At 55.0% G+C, this 20,442-nt stretch overlaps 2 protein-coding genes across 2 annotated transcripts; both read left to right on the forward strand.

The window, feature by feature from the left end:
* The first annotated feature begins 4,998 nt into the window (after positions 1-4,998).
* Positions 4,999-13,137, forward strand: AQP2 (aquaporin 2). Its single transcript, XM_023211179.2, has 4 exons — positions 4,999-5,448; positions 8,435-8,599; positions 8,925-9,005; positions 9,701-13,137. Exons 1-4 carry the CDS (start codon positions 5,089-5,091, stop codon positions 9,908-9,910), a joined length of 816 nt encoding a protein of 271 aa, XP_023066947.1. The 5' UTR covers positions 4,999-5,088; the 3' UTR covers positions 9,911-13,137.
* A 2,920-nt stretch (positions 13,138-16,057) lies between these two features.
* On the forward strand, positions 16,058-19,835 carry AQP5 (aquaporin 5). The gene is made up of 4 exons (XM_023211178.2): positions 16,058-16,560; positions 17,650-17,814; positions 18,266-18,349; positions 19,160-19,835. Exons 1-4 carry the CDS (start codon positions 16,198-16,200, stop codon positions 19,343-19,345), a joined length of 798 nt encoding a protein of 265 aa, XP_023066946.2. The 5' UTR covers positions 16,058-16,197; the 3' UTR covers positions 19,346-19,835.
* Positions 19,836-20,442: the final 607 nt, after the last annotated feature.

Raw genomic sequence — 20,442 nt, forward strand, 5'->3', positions numbered from 1 at the left:
TCAGACAGTGCTGCTCCGAATTCCATCACAGTGCTCCAGCAGGGGGCGTCCTCACCGGCCATGGCCACAGCCACGGGTCAACCAGGCCCAGCTCCTAGACACCCTCCTTCCACCTCCTCTTTTCCACCGCCCCCCGTCTCCTCTTTCAAGCCACCAGCAAACAACACCCTAATCCGTGTCTTTATTATTCAAAGAACTTAAGCACTCTTTCCCACCGCGTTCCCATCTTGATTATTTCAGGGAGTGAGTTAGGGATTCACCTTTACAATCAAAAAATTTCTCTCAAAGCCAGGTTACTGGAGTTCTAATTCTGCCTTCCCACTTACTAGCTGTGAAATCTCAGGAAAGTTACTTGACTTCTCTCTGCCTCCTTTTCCTCATCTTTAAAAAACAGGATGACAATATTTAGCTCCTAAGATGGTTGTGAGGGTTTAAGTGAGCTGATATATCCAAGAATGTCTAGAACAGTGCATGGCAGAATGGGCATTGCATATGGGTTTAATCTTGTAACTGCCATGTTTCGCCAATTCTGAGGTGTATCTCGTTTCTCATCATAAGAGCTCTTCTGCTCGTGTGGCAGCTGGGAGTGGCCGTCATTGCCTGCGCATACCTAAACTTGGTCAGGTGAGTTCCGCGCTTTCAGCTTAATTGCTGTTTAAAATGTCTTCAAAAAGGTTACACTGTGGTTTAGCATTTAAACACAGTTATTGTGTATGCAGAAAGGCGGGCAAACAGAAGAGTGTAGCAAGAATTTGATATTAGTGAAGCAGTTATCATTGAAGAATGACCACAATTTCATATTTTCTTGCAAAACAGCAGCCAAGTGTTTTATGAGACCTAAGAAAGGAAGAGCCTCGTAAGTAAATGGAACTGTTGTGTTGTTTTATTACCGAGAAAAGGGCAAAATGATTGCTAGTCACACATGAAGCAAGAAAATACCGGCAATAAAGCTTGCAGAATGAGTAGCTGAGGCTTGAAAATAAATGCTGGAAACAATAGTGGACAATCTTTTAAAGAATGGCACATTGCCAATGCTCCTGATGGCACAGAAGGTGATACCATGCAGAAAATCAAGGACTCTGAGTCAAAGACGGTTTCAGGAAAATTGGACTCTGAATGTGAAGAAATTTGGAAATTATTTTAGCCAATTTGTTTTACCTATAATTTCCTTTTATGCATGCAAAAGAGCAATTTTGACTTTAAAGACTGATATCTAAATAAATCTAAAATATCTTTTTTTTTTTTTTTTGTGATACAGTATCTCGCCCTTTTGCCCAGGCTGGAGTGCAGTGGCATAATCTCAGCTCACTGCAATTTCTGCCTCCCAGGCTCAAGCAATCGTCCCACCTCAGCCGGGACTACAGGTGCACACCACCATGTCTAGCTAACGTTTTGTGAGTACTTCTTGTAAAGACAGGGTTTCACCATGTTGCCAGGCTGGTCTCAAACTCCTGGGCTCAAGTGATCTGCCCACCTTGGCCTTCCAAAGTGCTGGGATTACAGGCATGAGCCACCAAGCCCAGCCTATAAAATATGCATAACATAAAATTTACCATCTTAACCTTTTTTTTTGACACTAATTTTCACTCTTGTTGCCCAGGCTGGAGTGCAATGGCACGATCTCGGATCACTACAACCCCTGCCTCCTGGGTTCAAGTGATTCTTCTGCCTCAGCCTCCTGAGTAGCTGGGATTACAGGCATGTGCCACCACACCCGGCTAATTTTGTATTTATAGTAGAGATGGGGTTTCTCCATGTTAGTCAGGCTGGTCTCAAACTTCGGACCTCAGGTGATCTGCCCACCTCAGCCTCCCAAAGTGCTGGGATTATAGGCATGAGCCACTGCGCCTGGCCCTCATCTTAACCATTTTTAAGTGCACAGTTCAGTGGCATTAAGCACATTCACATTGCTGTGAATTCATCAGCAATTTTTGTCATGTTCTAATTAATAGTGCATGATAGATGAATAGATTTCCTAAGACACAGCATAGTGACCATTTTAGAAAAAATGCAGCCATCCCTTCAGGGGAGCAGAGCTGCCAGCCAGAAGCACAGCCAAGCCCCACCAGCTTTGATGGGAACACCTTCTTCTTCCCTGGCATGAAGGGCAAATGCAAACACAGGCACGAGCCGGGTCATCGTTGGCCCCTTCCTCTCCTCGCAGACTAGGGGCCAGATTAGAATGTGAGTCCTGACTACTATTGTAAGCTGTGCGGCAGGTCACACTCTCTCTGGAATTCACGTTCTTATCACGGCAACTGAAATCCATGGGCAAGATGATCTCCGAGATCCCATCAGGTTCTAAATGTATGATTGTGTGGCTGAACAACCACACAACACACACACCACAACCATATGCAAATTCGGGTTGGGGCTTTGTGGGTTCCAAGGAGAAGCTGTCATACCTATCCTGGTGTATTGGGAAGCAAGAGATTTTCACCTGACTGGGTTAGCGGCGGTTCTTCCCAGAATCAAGGGTCAGTGGGCCACTCCTCAAGATCGTGAATACCTTGACAAAAGAAGGAGAGACCAGAAAGGATGTGCGGCCCATCCCAGAGCACACAGCAACTAAATGGTTGGGTGTGGATTTAGAAGCCACTGTCACAGCTTCAGTTCACATGAGGCCCAAAGAGAAGGTTTTCCAGGGACCCTGAGACTCAGTCCTGAACTTGGCCAGTTGGGGTGGACAGTATGTCCGAAGGTCAGGAGAAGTGATACATGAAGCCACAAAAGAAAGGAGTAGACCAGGCGCGGTGGCTCATGCCTGTAATCCCAGCACTTTGGGAGGTCGAGGCAGGTGGATCCCAAGGCCAGGAGTTGGAGACCAGCCTGGCCAATATGGTGAAACCCCATCTCTACTAAAAAAATATAAAACTTAGCCGGGCATGGTGGCGTGTGCCTGTAATCCCAGCTACTCAGGAGGCTGAGGCAAGAGAATTGCTTGAAACTGGGAGATGGAGGTTGTAGCGGCAGTGGGGAAGGCATATTCCCTGGGTGGGGGCAGAGGCACACCCAAGCCAGACCCCTCTGAGTCCTTGTCTCTTCCCATGTGCAGAGTCTGGAGGTGGGTCCCAGATGCCCTTTATATGACAGGGATAGGGGTCCCCCTCTCCCTTGATCTTCTCCTAGAGGACCCAGAATGCCTGAAGTTGGGAGGGATGGCTGAGGGAAGAGTGCTAGGGTGCCAGGCGTCTATGTGTCAGGCCAGGCGTTAGGCACTGGAAATACACTGGAGAACAAACCCCACAGGAATCCCTGCTCTTTTGGAGCATCCCTTCTGTATGGGTAATTTTTATTCTTTCTTCCTCCCCTTCCTCTTCCCCTTTCTCCTCCTCCTCCTTCACAATAGCAGGAGTCACGAGTCCCTATATATGTGTATGATACATTCTCAGTTGCAAAATACTTTCCCGTTCATTATCTTACTGCATTCTCAAAACAACTTTATGGGGTAGGCATCTACACTCCCATTGTCCAGACAAGGAAACTGAGGCACAGAGTGTGGCTCGGTAGTGTGGGGTGTGGCAGAAAGCTCCAGACCAGGCTCAGTCCCAGCTCAGCCACTAACCTGCTGGAGCACCCTAGATGAGTCACTCCCCTCCCTGGGCCTACACTCACCCCACATCCCCATGATACAACATAAAGTGGTCCACTCCAGTCTCCAATCTCTCCCAGATTCTGTTGCTGGGACTGTGACTTGCCCAGGGACCTGCTGGACAGGAGCTAGGGCAGGTTGCAGAAGCCCATCCTTCTGCCCCCACTCTGAGCCCAACCCTGCTGTGAATCCGCAGGAGGGGGAGCGAGGCTGGAGGGATTAGGGAAGGGCCAGTGAGTGGGGCTGGGGAAACTTCTAGAGTTGAACACCTCCAGGACCCCAGTGGCCAGAGTGGCATTGATAGCAGGAGGCAGCACTGCCCACGTGCTGGGCTGAGTGGGCACCAAGGCCAGAGAGCTGCTTATCAGCCATCATAGCCGTCCCGAGCCTGCACAGCTCACTGCCCCACAGAAATGTCTTTCTCCTGTGGCCAGAGTGGCCCTGAGCTCCTCGGGGTTCCTAGGACCTGTCACAGCTTCTGGGACCCCAACACGTGAGTGTGCAAAGACCTGTTCTCCTCAAAGTGTAAATAATACTGTAAGGAAGGGCTGATATTCATTGACCACCTACCGTGGACCAGCCACTGCTCTGAGCACTTGACATACATTGTTTCATTCAATCCAAACCCCAATCCACTAGGTCAGTTTTATTCTCCCCATTTTACAGAGAAAGACAAGAAAGGTTAAGTCACATAGATGGAAAAGGCTGATGTCAGAATGGACACCCTCAGCTTCCTCAGCTGCCCCCAGGTTGACTCCATCACCGAGGGCCAGGGTCCCAGTGCCCCCAGGCTCTAGGAGCTGCTATTTGGCTGGGGCTCCCAGGAGAAGGTGAAGCTTAATGATTTATGGGTGATTAGCTGCAAGAATGCGAACACAGAAGACACAAACCTTTATGGCCTGGAAATTTGTCACAAGCCAACCAGTTGTTTTCCATCCCTGTGAAGCAGGAGTAACTGGAGGTCTGACAGAAGAACTTCCCAGTTACCAGAAGGAGCAGCACTCATGTACTCTCTTAGTTTTGTGTGAGGTATTGCCCCTGCCTTGGTCAACAGTTTGAGTCAGAGAGAGGGGCACTGGGCACAATCCCCACCAGAGGTTCCCATTCACAAGACCCCGTGGGGGCTGGGAGAGGCCCTGGGGCAGCAGCCCTGGGGTAACCAAGGGAACAAACACGGAAAACCAGGGACGTCAGTCCTTATCTGGAGTTCATTAAATGGGGAACATTAGTCAGCTGTGAAGGCTAAGATAGGGTGATAGGCACGTGGGTGGGCTGGGATGGGGCATTGGGGCAGAGGCCGCCATGAAGAAGAGGTATTGGCCTCAACGACTCCACCTCCCCACCACGTGCCCAGATCTGGGATAGAAGTACCCTATAAATGCCCACAACCCAGCCTCCCCAGAGGCCTTGAGAAAGAGAGCGGTAGAGAGCGAAAGAGAGTGCCCAGAGCCTCCTGGCCCTGAGACGGCCGGGCCAGCCACGCAGGACTCCGCAGCATGTGGGAGCTCCGCTCCATAGCCTTCTCCAGGGCCGTGTTCGCAGAGTTCCTGGCCACACTCCTCTTCGTCTTCTTTGGCCTCGGCTCGGCCCTCAACTGGCCACAGGCCCTGCCCTCTGTGCTACAGATCGCCATGGCATTTGGCTTGGGTATTGGCACCCTGGTACAGGCTCTGGGCCATATAAGCGGGGCCCACATCAACCCAGCCGTGACTGTGGCCTGCCTGGTGGGCTGCCATGTCTCCTTTCTCCGAGCCACCTTCTACGTGGCTGCCCAGCTGCTGGGGGCTGTGGCCGGAGCCGCTCTGCTCCATGAGATCACGCCAGCAGACATCCGCGGGGACCTGGCTGTCAATGCTGTGAGTAGCCACAACTTTGCCATCCACAAGGGGCAGATCCTGGGGAATCCCTTGTAAGGGATGAGATGGGAGGGATGGGCTCTGGGTGAGGTGGGGAGAGAGATGGAGACAGAGGCAGAGAGACAGAGAGAGACAGAGCCTGGAGTCAGGAACATAGCCACCATAGGAGGGTCAGGATGAAAGGAGCAATGATACCAGAGCAAAGGCAGGATGCAGACAGACTGCAGGCCTCTTCCACCCTGACCGTCGTGCAGGAAGAGCCTCATCTGGGTTTCTGTTGGACTCAATGCCTACATTACAGTAAGGAGCAGGATGTACCTCAGCAGGGGTTAGTGTCCCAAGCGGACATGCTTTCTAAGCTGCGGGGAGCCTTGGAGTGCTCATGACAGGGTCCTCAAGAGAGAAGAGGGGCCCAGCCTTTCTTCTGCTTTGAGAGTTTGCAGGCCCCATGGCAGGTGCTCCTTACAGGCCAGGCTCAGACACACCACAGCCCTACAAGCAGCAATGGGCATACTTCCTTCTCCAAACCCTGAGGAGGTCCCCGGAGCCCATAAGCTGGCTGTTGATTACGTGATACAGGTGCTAACTGGGCCCCGTGGGCCCTTCGGGAGCTGAGGGTGGTGCCACAGTCCCTTCCCCCGTGTCCCACCCCCTTTCCCTCTCAGGTCTGTGTGGGCCCTGTGAATCCAAGAGACATGAGTGTGGAGGAACGACCTGTGCTCCCAACAGACCAATTCTCACTCTGTACCCCCATCCTAAGCCAGGACAGCAAGTGCCTCTTTTGTGCCTCAGTCTCCAGTATTTCCTGGCCTCTTCCATCCCTGGGCCACTGGACAAGAGTCCTGATGTCTCTGACAAGTCCTGCACAATCTCTGTGGCCACTCGCGTCTCTGCACAGGTAGCCCTTCCTCATTTGTGGGACAGGGGTATCCCAATTAGGGAACTTCTCTGTTTTGTTTTGTTTTTGAGATGGAGTCTCATTCTGTTGCCCAGGCTGGAGTGCAGTGGTACAATCTCAGCTCACTGCAACCTCCATCTCAAGTCATTCTCTTGCCTCAGCCTCCCAAGTAGCTGGGATTACAAGCATGTGCCACCATGCCCAGCTAATTGTTGTATTTTTAGTAGAGACAAGGGTTCACCATGTTGGTAAGGCTGGTTTCGAACTCCTAACCTCAAGTGATCCACCCGTCTCTACGTCCCAAAGTGCTAGGATTATAGGTATGAGCCACCACACCCAGCCTCTGTTCTTTAAAGAGGAAAATGTGACAAGGTTGGGGGCCAGGGGCCAAGGAAAGGCTAGGTGGGCAAGCAGAGGAGTGGGCTCATTTCCTCTGAGAACAAAATTAGTTCAGTTTACAGCAAGAAGAGATCCAGTTAGACTGAAAAAGGAACTTCCTGAGAGCATGACCAGGAAGTTCTTCTGTAATAGCAGGGCACTGGCAGTGAGAGGCCATGGGAAACGCAGTCCTCCTCCTCCATCATTTCACAACTGACTGGGGCCCTCAGAAGAGAAAGGTCTGGGAGAACTCCTCCATGCCACTTCTCAGCATTTACCACCTTGAGGACCTGGGGAGAACCCTGCCTGGATATAATGGGGCAGTGGTGGGACCAACTTGCCCTGAGGCTAAAGAGAGCCAGATGATGCTCAAGACCATCCCACATGTCCTGTGAGGATACTGAGAGCCAGCCTGGCCACCAGGAAGTTAATCATTGACATGCACCTGCCCTATGCCAGGCCAGCTATCATCTCATCATTGGTACAATGCTATAAGAGAATTTCTGTGGTCCCCCCCCCATTGTGAATGGCAAATTGAGGCTCAATAGTCAATTGATCCAAGTCACAGAACCAATAAGTCATTTCCGGTCCTCCCACCGTCCTCCAGAATCCATTTTGTTATCCCATTTCGCGGAAGGAGAAACTGAGGCCAAGTTAAATAGTCTCATGGCAAGTCAGAGGCCTCTAAAGTGTCTGCTTCCAAAGCTCTTTTCACTGTCCTCTAGAGACTCTGCATTGGACAACAACAGAAGGGATTGAGGTTAGACCCTAGAGAGACCCAAGGGTTCTGACCTGATGTCTCGGACCCAGGGGTGGGGGTTCAGGGCCTGGAGGAAGAGGGTGGGAGCTGAGAGCTGTCACTGTTCCACTCAGTGTAGTGCCCAGTCCCAGAAGGCAGGGCGTAGGGCACAGGGTGACAAAACCCAAGGAGAAATCCAGTGCTGGGTGTGGCCCAGTTATGAAATCACCTCTTTACTCAGCCCCGAGTTCTCTCCTTACCCAAGGCAGGGTCTGCTGAGACCATGGGCAACCTACATGGGTGTGGAGGCGTTGTCTGACACGGCTCCGGGGCCCTCACCCCAACCTCCATAAGATGTGCAGGGAGCAAACCAACAGGGCAAAGCTGAGACCTGAAAGGCAGTGGAGAATAGACAAGGGTTAGGGGAAAAGGTGTATGGTGGACTCATAGCAGAAAGGGGCACACTAGGACCATCCCCCAGACCCAAGTCCCTAGACCCTGTCCCTGGGAGCCATTTGACCTCAGGAAGAAAGACCACGGGCCTCTCATTGCACCAGGGTCTGATGTTCTAGAGAGAGGAGGAGGTCTTCCTGCTAACCAGTCCAAAGCTTCCTGAGGCAGCTGAAACCTCTTCCCTTCTTGTTCTTCAGGAAACAGAAATTCTGGATCTCAGCATCCTTTTCCTCTCACACTGCAGGCTCCCAACCTCACCCCCCCAATCTAATGGGCTACAGAGTCGGTTTTCCTACCTCTGGCAGGGAAACCACAGGCATCCTGGGGGATCATGGGCTGCCTTTGGGCCAGGGCCCAAGAAGAAGCGATCAGTTGTTCCAGTTAAGGTGTCCGGCAAGCCCAGGTGTTCTGGTTCCCAGCCCAGAGCCCCCCTGGTGCCTTGACTGCAGGTGGACAGGAAGATGGAGCCAGAGAAGAGAGTGTGCTCAGTGTTGCCCTACCTGCCTCTTTGTCCCCAGCTCAGCAACAGCACGACAGCTGGCCAGGCGGTGACTGTGGAGCTCTTCCTGACGCTGCAGCTGGTGCTCTGCATCTTTGCCTCCACCGATGAGCGCCGTGGAGAGAACCTGGGCACCCCTGCTCTCTCCATAGGCTTCTCCGTGGCCCTGGGCCACCTCCTGGGGGTAGGTCATGACCATAGGTCCCAGCCTCCCTGGAGGAACAGACACACAGACCATTCCAGAGACAGATACAGAGACCCCAAGAGGGACACATACACAGAACTCTCAAGAGGAACAGACACCCCAGAGGTTTGACTCCCAGATACCCCAGAGGGACAGATATCACTCCAGCCCCAAAAGAATACAGAGCTCTTTAAATAAAACGTGAAGTTAATTGTCCATCACGTGGGTTCCCTTTAGGCTGAGGTCAAGCACTGCAGTACGGGACAAGGACCTTCTGACCTGTCCTCACCTGCCTTCTCTCTGTGATGCCCTCCTCCCACTGCAGATCCACTACACCGGCTGCTCTATGAATCCCGCCCGCTCCCTGGCTCCAGCTGTCGTCACTGGCAAATTTGATGACCACTGGGTAATGGCTGAAACCCACTGCCCTCCCCTTCCCTAAAAACCCATTTTAAAGGGAGAACAAGAGCTGGAATAGCACGGGATGGGGGCTCAGCAGCGGTACCTCAAACCCTCCACACTCCTCCTGGTCCTGGGGAGCCTTGGGTTCCACCCCTCAGATCTGATGCCAAAGACTCAGTTTCCACAACAGTGAATGAGGATGACAACAGCTTACCTCACTGGCTTCTTGGGAACAGTAAGTGAGGCTACCGGTGTAACCCAGATAATGCAGTGTCTGGCACTTAGAACTCTACAAGTGATAGTATTTAGCACTTATCTGGTGCTTAGTATGTGGTGAGCCTTGTTCTGAGTGCTTTGCAAACATTAACTCATTCAATTTTCACAACCACCCTAGGAGATAGGCATTCTTATAGTGAAAGGCACAGAGACGGTAAGTAACTTGTTGAAGTGCACACAGCATCTAAGTGGTGGAATCAGGATTCACACACAGGCAGTGGCTTCAAAATTCGCACCCTTAACCTCGCACTGACAAGGCTTCCCCAGCAGCTGGCGTTGTCGTCGCTAATTACATAAATAAGCATTTCACTAGATTAATGGCGGGGAGGAGGGGTGCGGCCGCAGAGTGTGCCACCGGGGCCTGCGGGCTCCGCGTGCCGGTGTAGGCTCGGGTGCCAAGCCACTCTCTCCGCTCGCCCCCAGGTCTTCTGGATCGGACCCCTGGTGGGCGCCATCCTGGGCTCCCTCCTCTACAACTACGTGCTGTTCCCGCCAGCCAAGAGCCTGTCGGAGCGCCTAGCAGTGCTGAAGGGCCTGGAGCCGGACACGGACTGGGAGGAGCGCGAGGTGCGGCGGCGGCAGTCGGTGGAGCTGCACTCGCCGCAGAGCCTCCCACGGGGCACCAAGGCCTGAGGGCCGTCAGCGGCCTCTCCGGCCCCGATGGACGCTTGTGAGGCCCGAGGCTGAAGGGCCCACCCCGTCCCTCCTCTCCCCGAGGTCTGAAGTTGGCCCCCCAGCGCAGAGTAGCTGCTTCCTGTACGTGCGCGCCGAGGCCAGTGCTGTGAGCAGGCGTAGAGGAGGCTGCGGGAGGGAGCCCTGAGCCTGGCAGGTCCCCTGCCCTGAGGCTGTGAGCAGCCAGTAGTGGATCCTCCAGCCTTTTGCAGGGAACTGGGAACTTGGGGGACTGAGCTGGGGAGGGAGGCAGGTGGGTGGTAAAAGCGAAACTCTTGAGAGCCTGCACCCAGGTACCGGGTGGGGAGTGTACAGACCCTGCCTTGGGGGTTCTGGAAAGAGTGCAACTGATTTTACTAGTGTGCAAGTGTGTTCATCCCCGAGTTCTCCTTTGTCCTCACGTGCAGGGTTGTGCATGCCCCTGAGTGTGAACAGGTTTGCCTACGTTGGTGCAAGTGTGCACGTCTGGGGACTTCTCACTTCCCCTCGCACCCCTTCCTCCCCAACCTGCAATAAACCCACTTCTGCAGTGGATGAGTGTGGGTGCCAGTCATCCTCAGGGGAAGGGAAGGAGGCCACTTTGAGAGGGCTGAAGGGAGGGCCTTGATTTCCAGCCGCAATCTGGCTCCTCCTGGAAAATGTCCCCCACCTGCAGCGCTGGGCCCCAAGGCTTGCCAAGACTCATTGCTGGAGGTAGAGAGGTGTCAACCAGAGAACAGCTCCCCTAGAAATGGCCTCTGGAAAAAGGAAATCTTTGGTCACCTGTGGTGAGGGAGAACCTCTCCAAAGAGTGTGCACGCCTTCACGTGTGTGTACGCTGTGTGTGCCCGGAACCCCCGTCTCCAGGGGTGCCCCAGATCCAGAGATTAGCCTCCCACTTCGGCAGAGAAAACAAAAGCCCTTTGTGGGACCCCGGCCTTTGTCTTGGGAGAGGTGGAGATTTGCAACTAGACACTTCTTGAAAGGAGACACTCGGTTTCGCAAGTTAGCCCTCTTGCCCAGCACACACCTATGGCTGGCTGGGCAAGGCACTCAGGCATGCAACCATGGGCACCAGGCAACACCCCTCCATCACCCATCTCATTCTCCCCAGTCCTCGGGCAGCAGCTCCTCCGCCCCAGGAACCTCTGTTCCTTCTCTCTCTGCCTCTCCACAGCCTGTGATTCCCTGCTTCTGGCTCCTACCACTGAATAGTCATTGTGGATAGAGCAGCCTGTTGCGCTCAGGACCAGGGAAGAGAAATGACTTCTCCAGGCAGAGGCAGATCTGAGTCTAGAACCCAGGCTTCTAAATTTCTAGGCCAGTACGACTGTTCTCAAATGAGATTAACCAGGATTAAGTGAGATGACGCATGTAAAGATGCTGTGTAAACTGTAATTCTTAATACCATTAACACGCATTACTAGAATCATTTTCATTATTTCTGCTTCCTGGGGGAAGGATGCAGAAGGAGTTTGATGCTCAACATCCCTTACCTCCTTTCACTGATGGCCAAAGCAAAGGAGAGTCCTGGGAGCCCGCAAGATCCAGGCAGAAGGAGATGGGTTTGGGGCTGGCCCCATCCTGGTCCCGCCTCTTAACCTCTCCTTACCCTGCATGTGTGCCCTATCTTTTCTCCCACCTCCTTCCTCCCACCACTGAGCCCCATCCATTCTCTCCTTCCCTCTCCAGCCTGCTGTATAAGTAACATGTGGGTCATACCTTGAACTCCCCACCCTCATGCTCTCTGTGGCCTCCATGCCTTCAAGACTTCTGTCTGTATCTATCTCACACTGCACCAAGCACCCACTGTGCACCAGGCACTGAGTCTCTAGCCTCTTTCTCCCTTCTGCTTCCATCCAAGAAAGACAGTGTATAAGAACATCTCTGTAATTGTGTCCCCTCTGATCTATGCTCTTTACTGTCTTCCTTGACCAAAGCTCTCTTTGAGGTCCAAAAAAGGCTGCCCCAGGCCATAGGTGCTATGGAGAGGACTCTCCCAAACCCCCAACAGCTAGTGACAGCCACTTGGCCTCACTACCAGAAGATGGGGGGAGTCAGAAACCAAAGTGACCTCCACAGCTGTCCTCCTGGCACCTGAGTATCCTTGCTCTAGAGGTTCAAAGGCAGCAAGGCAGTGAGCTATGAGCCCATCATGGATGTGTCTCAGGCACCTCGTCCCCACCCCACCTACCCCAACAAACTCCTCTAGAAGAAGCCAAGAATTTATCTCTATGTCTGTTTCACTTCTTGGATTGCATCTCCCCCAAAACTAAATATGAAATCCCTACCACTTCCAGCCTCTATTGCCCATTGGGGTCAGAGGTCAAAAAAGGATTCCAAGTGATGGAACTCCAGGGGTGAAGGGAAATTGGCAATTCCTGGCATTTCTTGTGTACCAGCTGCTGTGCTGAGTGCCTTGCATGCAAGGGTTCATCTAATCTTCCTCAAACTTTAGATAGGTTAGGGAAGGACAAAGGTCCCCAGCCATAAAGGGTTTTGCTATTTCCAAAGCTTCCCCTTATCGTCCCCTGTGATTATCTCCCAACCCTATGACAAAGGTAGAGCAAATATTGTTCTTCCCATTTTACAGGTTCAGAAACCAAGGCTAAGAGACTGGTCTAAAGTCTCACAGGTAGTATATAGTGGAGCCAAGACTTGAACTCAGAGCTTTTTATGCAAAATCCCATGATTTTTCCACTGAGGCAAATCCTAGGCTCCTCCTGGGAGGCCCTTGCAGAAGCCAGAACACATGGCTGGACCTTTCCAGGCCAACCCACTGTCTTGCAGTGAACAGAGAGCCTTGGCGAGGGCAGCAGGGTAGACAGGACAAAGAACGTGGGGCTGGTTTCTGCCCTTGAAGAGCACTGGTTAGTCAGAGAACAGAGATCACTCACACCAAACCATACAGGCAGGGCAGCGTGGAGACAGGTGGACAGACCTCCAGGTCCCCAAGCTGGGGACAGAGAAGGTTGTGAGCTGTCCCATACTCCCACTTTGTGCCAAACGACTTTGCACCTGCAAATGGTGCTTCAATGTTGTTTTGTATCTTTAAGCTGTGATGTTGTATATATACAATGCCTCCCAGCTAGACTGTAAGCCCTCTGGGGACAGGGCTGCTTTCAGGTCTTAGATGGCATTCACCTATCTACCTTCCTTCAACTGCTCTGCATATAATAAGCACTCAATAAATGCTCATTTGCCAATAAGTAGTGTTCTTCCACAACGTGGCAGTGGTCAATACAAATACAGTCCAAGGTACCAGAAGACAGGCGGAACTGCCTACCATTTCTACCCCAGCCCTCAACTTCTCCCAGGGAACTCAGAGGTCCCCATATCAGGAGAAGAGGGGAAGGGCTCTCCCCGAGACATTCAAATTCCCCCTGCCACAAATGGGGAGATCCATCTCTCAACTAAGAAAGGTCCCGGGCATTCCTCTGGAGGTGGCAGGGCAGGGCCTGAGTGCTTGAGCAAAGATAATTCCAAGCCATAATAGGAGTTTATTGTGATGACTTAGGGACAGAGGGATTCTAGTGGTTAGAGAGATGGAGGGGCCTCAGACGCAGGCCTGGGAAACAGAATCAGCTGCCCAATGTGAGTAACCTTGACAGATGAAGTCTCCTTCTTTGGCCTCACCAGGCCCACTTCTGGTGACCAAGTCTGTGTGGCAACCTGTAGTTCCTATCTCAGGTCACTGTGTGACCCTAGGCAAGTGACCTCTGAGTCTGGGTTTCTTCGTGGGTAGCTTGGAATGAAATCACACAGTGGAGGCCAATTATAACCTCTAACTTTGTAGATCATATTCTGAATCTCTAAAATGTCAAGAACAAGGTCTTGGACTTTACAGTCCCTCATTAGCTCAAATCTTCAGGTTGGAGCTTCCCCTGGTAGCCTAGCCTCTTGTGAGCACTTGTGAGCACTTGAGAGATGATGAGAAAGCAAGTGGAAGGGTGCAAACTGGAGGCAAGTTCAGCAGCGAAGAAGCCTGGCCCCCAATGACCTCTGGGGTCATCAGGGTCCTTGTCCAGCCCAACCCCCAGACCCAGAAGAAAATCCTGCATACAACTGGCATGATTGGCTGGGGACAGAGCGCTGGGACCCATGGAAGAAAGGACAAACGGCCCTCTGGCCTTAAGAGGAGAGACTTGGGGGAGGAGCTGCTCCAGCAGGAAATGCCAGAACTGGGCAGGAACAATAGCGGGGTTTCTTTGGCCCTTGTTTTCTTTGGCATCTTAGCTGCCACGGAGCCCAGAGCCCACTCTTCCAAGTCCTTAGCATTCCTGCAGGCTCCTCCCCTCAGCCCTGCTTGACTGACAGGGGAGGCACCTGTTCTCTGCTCCCTCTGTACCCTGCCACTGGACTCTTCCCCCAAGCTTAGCCCCACACTAAACCCTCAAGGGGCTTTAAAAATTAACAGTCACAATGTAAGGAGACTTTACTGAGCCTTATTCTGTGCCAAGCACTGTGCTAAGGGCTTCTCTAACACACATGGGGATGGATCTCCTTTAATGCAGCTCCTCTCCCGGGATCCTAAGGGTCTTCCCCCTCCTCTAAGCCCTGGAGAGCCCTCCAGCCTCACTCCCACATGCCCGACCTGGAGTGGGTGGGAAGAGGGAGGGGGTGGTATGGAAGGAGGTAGCAGGTCACAGAGGGGCTATAAGCTCAGAGGGAAGGGAGATGGGAACTGGAAGAAAGTGTCACCCAGACCAGGGGTAGAAAAACTTGACTTTGGGGAAACTGAAAAAGACCACATGTAAGACAGAGACATGGAAAATGAGGTAGAAACAGACAGAAACAAAAAAAGGCACAGAAATTAAGAGGCAGAGGAAAGGTGAAAATAGCCAGGAGACAGAAACTGCAGGCTGAGATAAATGAAGAGAGACAAAGAGACAGAGACACTAAGACAGCAAAAGGCAGGAAGGAAAAACAGAAGATGAGAAGGTGTGAGAGAGACAGAGAGAGGGAGAGGTGGAAAACAGAGAGACTGAAATGAGAAAGAGACCTACGGAGAGAGACCGAGAGGAAGAGGCTGGCAGACGGAGAGGGACAGAGACTAAAGACAGAGACAAAAAGAGAAACAGGATTTCGCAAAGACTGGCAGAAACAGATTTCAAGTGGAGAGAGACCAAGACCAAGTGAGGGTTTGAAGGAGACTGAGGGGAGGTGGAGGAAGAGAAGGAGAGTCTTAGATCTAGGGTGAGGGGCTTCTAGCAGGAAGAGGGGAGACGCCAAGACCGCGCTTGGGAGGTCAGTGGTGCGCCTCTACCCTCCCTGCTCCCCCACTCCAACTCCCATAGTCTCAAGGCTTCGCGTCACACCCCCCTCCCGTCACGTCCACAAGGGGAACCCGGCCTGGGAGAGGGCGCCTCCAGGGGTCCATTGCCTAGTGCAGGTACTGCCCAGCTACCGGGCGTCGAGGATTGCAAAGCATGGGGGCAGGCTGGCACGGTGCCCACATTTCCCAAAACGCCAGCCTTCCAAGCCTAGAAGCTCGCCCGGCCCAGGCCGGGAGAGGCCCACGACGGCGGGCCGGACCGCCCTGCACGACCCAGCCCGGCCGCCCGCCCCCGCCGCTGGCGGTGAGGGAGGTGAGCGTCGCCGACCTGCGGGACGAGCATCACTCCGACCCAGCCGGTGGTGAGGCGGGTCAGGATGCTCTGGTCGCAGGAGGAAAAGGAGGAGCTGGACCAAAGCCCGAAGAGAAGAAAAGGGGAAGCCCGCGCGCGGAGCGCGGTAAAGGCCGGCGGAGCTAGACGCCCTGAGGTAGGAGCTAAGCGCCGGGACCGAGCCCCGTCTCCCAGGGAGTCCGGGGCGCACGGCACCGAGGAGAGCGCGGGAGCCAACCTGGGCGCATCATGCGCGGGGTCCGGGACGCGGGGCCCGTCTACACCGCCGCCTGGGTCACGTGGCCCGGACGGGCAGGCGGCTGCCCGGGCCGGGGGGCGGGGGTCGCGCCGAGGTTGCGCTGGGCGGCGGGGAGCGGCGGGACCGCGGCGGCCTGGAGCCTCCCAACCCGCGCGCAGCGCTGGCCCCTGAGCGTGGGAGCCGCCCCCTCCCCCCCCGCGCCGGCCCCGCGCCCGGCCCCCCGCCCCGTATATAGCGCGCCCCAGCAGGGCCCGCGCCAGGCCGCCAGCCTCGCAGTGGGCGCGGGACAGTGCGCGGCGCCACGCAGCCAGGCCCCCGCCCCCGCCGCCTGCACCTCCTCAGCCGCCTGCGACCCAGCGGGCGCCCCCCGCCGCGGCCGCCGCCGCCGGGCCCCCGCGGCCACCATGAAGAAGGAGGTGTGCTCCGTGGCCTTCCTCAAGGCCGTGTTCGCCGAGTTCTTGGCCACCCTCATCTTCGTCTTCTTCGGCCTGGGCTCGGCCCTCAAGTGGCCGTCGGCGCTGCCCACCATCCTGCAGATCGCGCTGGCCTTTGGCCTGGCCATAGGCACGCTGGCCCAGGCCCTGGGACCCGTGAGCGGCGGCCACATCAACCCTGCCATCACCCTGGCCCTCTTGGTGGGCAACCAGATCTCGTTGCTCCGGGCTTTCTTCTACGTGGCGGCCCAGCTGGTGGGCGCCATTGCCGGGGCCGGCATCCTCTACGGTGTGGCACCGCTCAATGCCCGGGGCAATCTGGCCATCAACGCGGTGAGTGCCCTGAGGGGTTGGGAGTCGAGACCCTGGGGTGGGCTCAGGACCAGGCCTCTTACCTCACCTGGAAAAAGGGGTGCCCTAGAGTGGTCCAGCCCACACCCTTCACCAGGAAGGCAAGAGCCTCCGGAGGCCAGGAAGGCAACTCTCCAGGCTGCCCACCTCCTCTGCCCCTCCCCACATGCTGGCCCACCCTGGTCTCTCTCCAATGTCTGCTGCCCCTCCTTTCCTGCCAGAAACTTCTGCCTCCTCCTGTCTCACCTTTGAGCCCCACCTTCCTCCTGGGCCCCTCACCTCTCCCATCTCCTCAGCGGAGCCGTTGAGTAGAACCACCGGAGAGAAGCGGGCTGTCAACCCGGCTTTGGGTGACCCTGGCCTGTCTGTGCTTCATTGTTCTCAGCCCCTCCATGGGGATGGTCGTGCCTGCCACAGCAGGTGTCAAGGGGCTCATATTTAGAAACCATAGATAAGAACCCCCTAACGTGGTGCCAGTGCAGAGCAGTCTCTGTTCAGAGTATTGGTTCCCGCTTTCCCCAACCTGTGCTCCTCCCTGCAACCCCGCATCCCTGCCTCCCTCCCACCTCCTGCAGCCCCAGAGTCAGCCCCCAACCCCATGCAAACTGGGTTCATTAATCAAACACAGAGAAGGATTTGCTCGGCCATTGTCAAGCCGTGAGTCAGCCGCACTGGAGAGACGGGTTTAAGGTTGGCACTGGCATGGGGCCAGACACGGGCAGGAGGCGGGGATGGGGTGTGAGGCAGGCAAACCGGGCAGCTGCCCACAGGATGGAGGGTAAATGCCAGCTTATGGGGGCTGGGGGTTGGGCAGAGCCATTGATAGGACCATGTCCAGGAAAAGCTCCCCTGACACTCTGCCCTTTGGCTACAGGCCTGAGCTTCAAGCCTGTGTAAATTGTGAAATGTAGTGTCTTTAACAAATGACTTCGCCGGGGTGATGTCCACGGGGCTTGGCTTCCAGGTGTCAAGCTGCTCTAAGTGTCCCTGAACGCCAAAAGCCCTGCTCCCAGAGCCCCTGGCTATACTGCCAGAAGGTGGCCAGGGTCCTAACACGCCATCCCCTTGCAGCTCAACAACAACACAACGCAGGGCCAGGCCATGGTGGTGGAGCTGATTCTGACCTTCCAGCTGGCACTCTGCATCTTCGCCTCCACTGACTCCCGTCGCACCAGCCCTGTGGGCTCCCCAGCCCTGTCCATTGGCCTGTCTGTCACCCTGGGCCACCTTGTCGGGGTGAGCAGTACTGACACTGGGCTGTGGTGAGGGTGGGGCAGGCACTCAAGGCAAATAATGGAGCCCCAGAGCGGAGCCCACTTCAGATTGATGAGTCCAGCAGAGTTTAAGGCCTGGATTTAGGGCTGCTGGACTCTGGCCCTCCTGGGCCCCAGAATTGATCCCCCCAGAACCTCTGGGCTGAGGAAAGATGGGAGTTAGTAGGAGGTGGGATGGGACAGGAATCAAACCCAACCTCAGAGCAGAGAAGAGAAGAGGGAATAATTAAGGGTCCATGGTTAACCGGGCAGCTGGGATCCTTGGAGGGAGGGGTTACCAGCCCAGCAATCAGGAGACCTGAGTTTGAGACCTGGCTGAGCCCCTGGACTGCAGTGTAACCTTGGGAGAGTCCAGGTTCTGTGGGAGTGGACTGGGATGTTGCCTTTCTCTCCACCACCCTGTCTCTATCCAGATCTACTTCACTGGCTGCTCCATGAACCCAGCACGTTCTTTTGGCCCTGCAGTGGTCATGAATCGGTTCAGCCCTGCTCACTGGGTGAGTCTGTCCTCTCCCCTGGCTCCCTGGAGAGGAGGGCCTGGAGACCCAGCAGTGGCAGCTCAGAGCTCACCAGATCTTCTGGATTCTGTGGGCCCAGAGCTTGGGGGTGGGCCAGGGAGCAGTGGCTGAGAGAGAAAGGGGATGGGATTCAGCCTTAGGGCCAGAGGTGGCTTTGTATGGCCTGAACCCCTGGGGACAGGGAGTGTAAGTATCTGTCCCTTTAGGGGAGAGGTTCTTCCCCCTTAGGGAAGAGGCTGGAGGTGCAGAAGGGCTCTGTGTCAATTCCCTTGAGGATGTGGTATCTGTCACTCTGGGTGTCTGTGTGCTGGTCCTCTCTGATGTTTTATTTATCTGTCCCTGTTGAGAGGGTTGGGAGAGGGTCTTGTGGGTCTGCCCCTGTGGACAGTCTGTCTGCCCCCTCCTTTGAGAGCTCATGGTCACTCTCTCTAGGGTCTGCTTCTATCCCTATGTGGAGGGGAGAGGTGCTCTGTTCTCTCTCTCTGAGGACCCACATGTCCCCTCTGAAGGTTTATTAGTTTCTCTTTCGGGTGTGGTTGGAGGGGGCCTGTCCCTCTGGGAAACTGTTTGCCTTCTTTGAGGGTCTGGGTGTCTGTGGTCCAGGCCTCTTTCCCTGGGAGTGGTGTGTATCCGTCCCCGTGGTGGGAGGAAGTCTTTCTTCCTGAAGGTCTGGAAGTCTGCGTGTCTGTCCCCTCTCAGGGTCCATGGGTCTGTCCTCTGTGGGGTGGGGGGCATCTGGTCTTCGAGGTCTGGGGCTCAACGCCCTGACTCCTGCCCTGTCTCCACCAGGTCTTCTGGGTAGGGCCCATCGTGGGGGCAATCCTCGCTGCCATCCTCTACTTCTACCTGCTCTTCCCCAACTCCCTGAACCTGAGTGAGCGTGTGGCCATCATCAAAGGCACGTATGAGCCTGACGAGGACTGGGAGGAGCAGCGGGAGGAGCGGAAGAAGACCATGGAGCTGACTGCCCGCTGACCAGTGTCAGGCAGGGGCCAGCCCCTCAGCCCCTGAGCCAAGGGGGAAAAAAGAAAAAGTACCTAACACAAGATTCCTTTTTGCACAACCGGTCCTCTTGGCTGAGGAGGAGGTGCTGGTCCCCCTGGCTGCACAGTTAGAGAGGGGAGAAGGAACCTATGGTGGAACTCCTGGGGTAGGGGCCAGGGGCTAGGGTCTGCTGGGGATGGGTCTCTCTGGGACAGACCTCAGAGATTGTGAACACAGTGCCAAGCTCACAGGCTGCAAGGGCCAGGCTAGAAAAGAGTGGGTCTGCAGCCTGCATCCCCCACCCCTCCTCAAGAGCCGAAGGGATCCCAGCCCCTAGGTGGGCAGCAGCAGACCCTCCCCAGAGCTCCTTAGGAAGAAGACAGACTGGTTCATTGAATGCTGCCTTATTTATTTCTAGTGAGGATGCATGCGTGGGGCTGCTGGTGTTTGGAGTGGGGGCTACCCAATAAATCTCTGATACTCACGTTCCGCCTCTGTCTGTCCCCAGAGTGCCTTGAGACACTCTGGCCCATTGCCTCTCCTCTTTGTCATCCCACATCCTCCACCACGATCTCCGTGGGGTACCAGGGGACCCCAGGACAAGTGCTCCGTGGGAAGAAAGAGAGGCTGAGGCCATGGGAGGCCCAGAGAATCAGAGAGATGGGAACAGAGCAGGGAGAGACCGAGAGAGAGAAGACCGAATATCAAAATAGAGCTAGAGGCCAGGAAAGAGGGGTCCTCACTGCAGTCACCCTCCACCCTCCCCCTCAGCCATGTCAAGTCCCTGCCACTTGAGGAGGGTTTGGCTGGCACTTGAGGGGAGTGCCAGGGTGTGACAGGCAGGGTGGAGGAGGAGTGAGTCAACCGCAGCCCCTCGAGATGGCAAGGGGGTGACCAGCCAGGTTCCATCACAGTCCTGGGCTCCTTTCTCTGCACCTTGATGTTACAAAAAGGTGCCCTCCTGGGAGCCTGTGCCCAGAGGGAGCAGCTCCCCGACCCCCCCAAAAGCCACATGTGGCCCAGCCCCCTTTTCCAGGGCTTCTCTCTCATGCCTCGGCCCACCAGTGTCCCCACCGTCCTCTTCTCTG

This window comes from Piliocolobus tephrosceles, chromosome 10, assembly GCF_002776525.5.
Source record: "Piliocolobus tephrosceles isolate RC106 chromosome 10, ASM277652v3, whole genome shotgun sequence".
Taxonomy (NCBI): domain Eukaryota; kingdom Metazoa; phylum Chordata; class Mammalia; order Primates; family Cercopithecidae; genus Piliocolobus; species Piliocolobus tephrosceles.

Coding starts and splice junctions, on each gene's coding strand:
- AQP5 (XM_023211178.2), top strand. CDS start 16,198: ATGAAGAAGGAGGTGTGCTCCGTGGCCTTCCTCAAGGCCGTGTTCGCC. Junction 17,815..18,265: donor CCCTGGGCCACCTTGTCGGG/GTGAGCAGTACT, acceptor GTCTCTATCCAG/ATCTACTTCACTGGCTGCTC. Junction 18,350..19,159: donor GGTTCAGCCCTGCTCACTGG/GTGAGTCTGTCC, acceptor TGTCTCCACCAG/GTCTTCTGGGTAGGGCCCAT.
- AQP2 (XM_023211179.2), top strand. CDS start 5,089: ATGTGGGAGCTCCGCTCCATAGCCTTCTCCAGGGCCGTGTTCGCAGAG. Junction 8,600..8,924: donor CCCTGGGCCACCTCCTGGGG/GTAGGTCATGAC, acceptor CTCCCACTGCAG/ATCCACTACACCGGCTGCTC. Junction 9,006..9,700: donor GCAAATTTGATGACCACTGG/GTAATGGCTGAA, acceptor GCTCGCCCCCAG/GTCTTCTGGATCGGACCCCT.